We start from the raw sequence: 2,501 nt of genomic DNA, 5'->3' as shown, positions 1-2,501 counted from the left end.
TGGAGTTCAGTGGTGCAATCATGGCTCACTGCAGCCTTAACCTCCTGGGCTCAAGTGATCCTCCTACCTCAGCCCTCCCGGAGTAGCTGTGACTACAGGCATGTGCCACCACACTTGGCTAATTTTTAAATTTTTGTAGAGAGAGAGTTTCATCATGTTGCCCAGGCTTGTCTTGAACTCCTAAGCTCAAGGGATCCACCTGCGTCAGCCTCCTAAAGTGTTGGGATTACAGGGGTGAGCCACAACACCCGGTCAAGAGTGGTTACACATTTTATAGGGATATTGTATGTATATATGTAATAGTTAATATTATGGGCAGACAGTTACTAAGAACTTGGCTTAGTCTTAAATTGTTGTCTAGACTGGGTTCATATGAACAGAGGAATGCCACCAGATTTTTCTGACTGGGTTAGCTCAATCAGTTAACCAAAGAGTATTTAGTGAGCATCTATTATATGCTCATCTCTATGCTATGCTAGGAACATCATTAGATATACAGAGAATACATGAAATAATCTATGTCCTTGGGAAATGTTTATAGTTATGCTGGAGAGAATAATTCAAATAAAATGATAAAAATGTAATATACAGTGAAACTCCAAGTTATTACTGCAATGTTCTAGAAGATGATACGATCAGTGAGATCTAATATAGTTAGGAAAAGCTTTATGGAGGAGATGGGGCTTCGTCTAAGATTTTGGTAGGTTGAGGAGAAGAGGAAGCCATTTCAAGGAAGAAAAACTACATGGGCAAAAATTCAGACATGGTGGCACCCATCACAACACACAATACCCCTGCCCTCTACTACCAAGTGATAGAAGGTAAAAGGAAAATGGGGTTTCTATGAATGTTGACTTTAAATGATAGAATACAAATTATATGCAAAATAATCTACCTTTTAGGAAAATCCAGAAGTTACAAGGTGGTAGTCTGACAGCAATCTGGCCTGAAAATATGCTTTGCTTGCCCTCTAATTCTTTCTTTTTGTGTGGGCGGTATAAACTACATTAAAATGCTTTTCTTTAGTTCAGTCACTATCCTCACCATCAATTATTTCTTCCATCTCACTAGCTTCACTGCCTGGTTACTGAAAGCATTTGAGTTTACAACCCCTGATTTCAGCCATAATGTTCATACAGATTCTTAAAGAGACTAACTTGGGGAACTCCCTTGGGAAATGGATCAAGGAGCTGGCTGGCATTCATTTCCTGCTAGTCTCTTGCTCCTTAACTGGGCTGAAGACCTGACAAGGAGGCAACTGATAATCTTGAGGGAAAAGCTTTATCTCTTAATGAGACCCTGAGAGTGGAGGGCCAATGAGCTTTAAGTTCTCTGGAGTCCTCCTAATTCCCACCTGTGAAAAAGAACACTCAAGTTTTATTCTTATAGCATATCAATAGGTCCAAATTCTGAACACAGGAATACACAAATTCTGAATACAGGTCATTCACATTGTGCAGATACAAACTTTTTGGAGCGTGAGGTGAAACCTAAGGACTATAAACTAAACTAAAAAAAAAAAAATGAGAATTTTCTCATAGAAACAGAAAGTAGAATGATGATTACCAAAGCTGGCAGTAGGGGAAAAGGAAATTGTTGGTTAACAGATACAGAGTTTCAGATTTGCAAGATGAAAAGGTTCTGGAGATCTGTTTCCCAACAGTGTGAATATACTTAGAACTACTGAGTTGTACACTTAAAAATGGTGAAGATGTTAGATTTTATGGTTTTTGTCACAATAACAAAAAAAGAACTTTCTTATTTACAACTGTGAATAGACTCATTTGGTCTATATATTACTAACTTGATAAGTTTGTTTAGGGCCTCACCTTTGAAAATGCATAATGAATACTGGGAGAAGAGAACGATAAGGAAAGGAAATAAATCTGAATAGAAAATCATTACATACCAGGGACTGGCTCTGGGACATACTGGAGAGCTAGTTTCATTTCACCTCTGTTTTCTGCTTCAAGGGCAACTGGTGCTGTCTGAAAAGTGAAGAAATGTCAGCAGGTGTGAGACAGACTTTTCATTCTGTTTGTTGGTACAGGTCCTATTAGAGAACCATATCTGTCCCATTTCTGGGACCATGTGTCACTCATGAGTGCTCTGGATTAAAATTTATCTCTGCATCAGAACTAGACTGTTGCCTTAATACCTGGGAAAGCTAGGCTGTATATCTTGAAAAATCTTGCAGGATACCCAGAAAATATTTCAAGGCCTTTAGTCTCAAAGATGGTGAAGAAACCAGAATGTCTTTCTTGGAGATGGAAGAGGTTTCTAAGAATGCTTTAATCTTAATCAAAACACAAATATTTTGTTAGCTATTCAGCCAGCATATATGACAATTTATTTGTATTCCCTTTATTTGAAGGAGTATGAGACAGTGTGTGAAAGTAAGGGGGAAAAGGCTATATCTTACATTTTCAAAGCTGCACTAATCTGATTATTTTAGGCCAAATGCAAGGAAGTCTGTAAGTATAACAAAGACTGAACAATAA

At 38.0% G+C, this 2,501-nt stretch overlaps 1 protein-coding gene across 10 annotated transcripts in view; it reads right to left on the bottom strand.

Annotated features, from left to right (window-relative positions):
• The window catches only part of SYTL2 (synaptotagmin-like 2), a 138,342-nt gene that overhangs the window by 11,416 nt on the left and 124,425 nt on the right, over window positions 1-2,501 (bottom strand). For all 10 annotated transcript variants that reach the window (XM_011984932.1, XM_011984931.1, XM_011984933.1 and 7 more), the window contains one exon: window positions 1,910-1,988. In XM_011984932.1, coding sequence (XP_011840322.1) covers window positions 1,910-1,988 — 79 coding nt within the window. The remainder of the gene's footprint in view (window positions 1-1,909; window positions 1,989-2,501) is intronic.

The sequence above is a fragment of the Mandrillus leucophaeus genome, unplaced genomic scaffold (genome assembly GCF_000951045.1).
Source record: "Mandrillus leucophaeus isolate KB7577 unplaced genomic scaffold, Mleu.le_1.0 Scaffold276, whole genome shotgun sequence".
NCBI classification, from domain to species: Eukaryota; Metazoa; Chordata; class Mammalia; order Primates; family Cercopithecidae; genus Mandrillus; species Mandrillus leucophaeus.
This window is presented reverse-complemented; position numbering and strand designations above follow the sequence as displayed.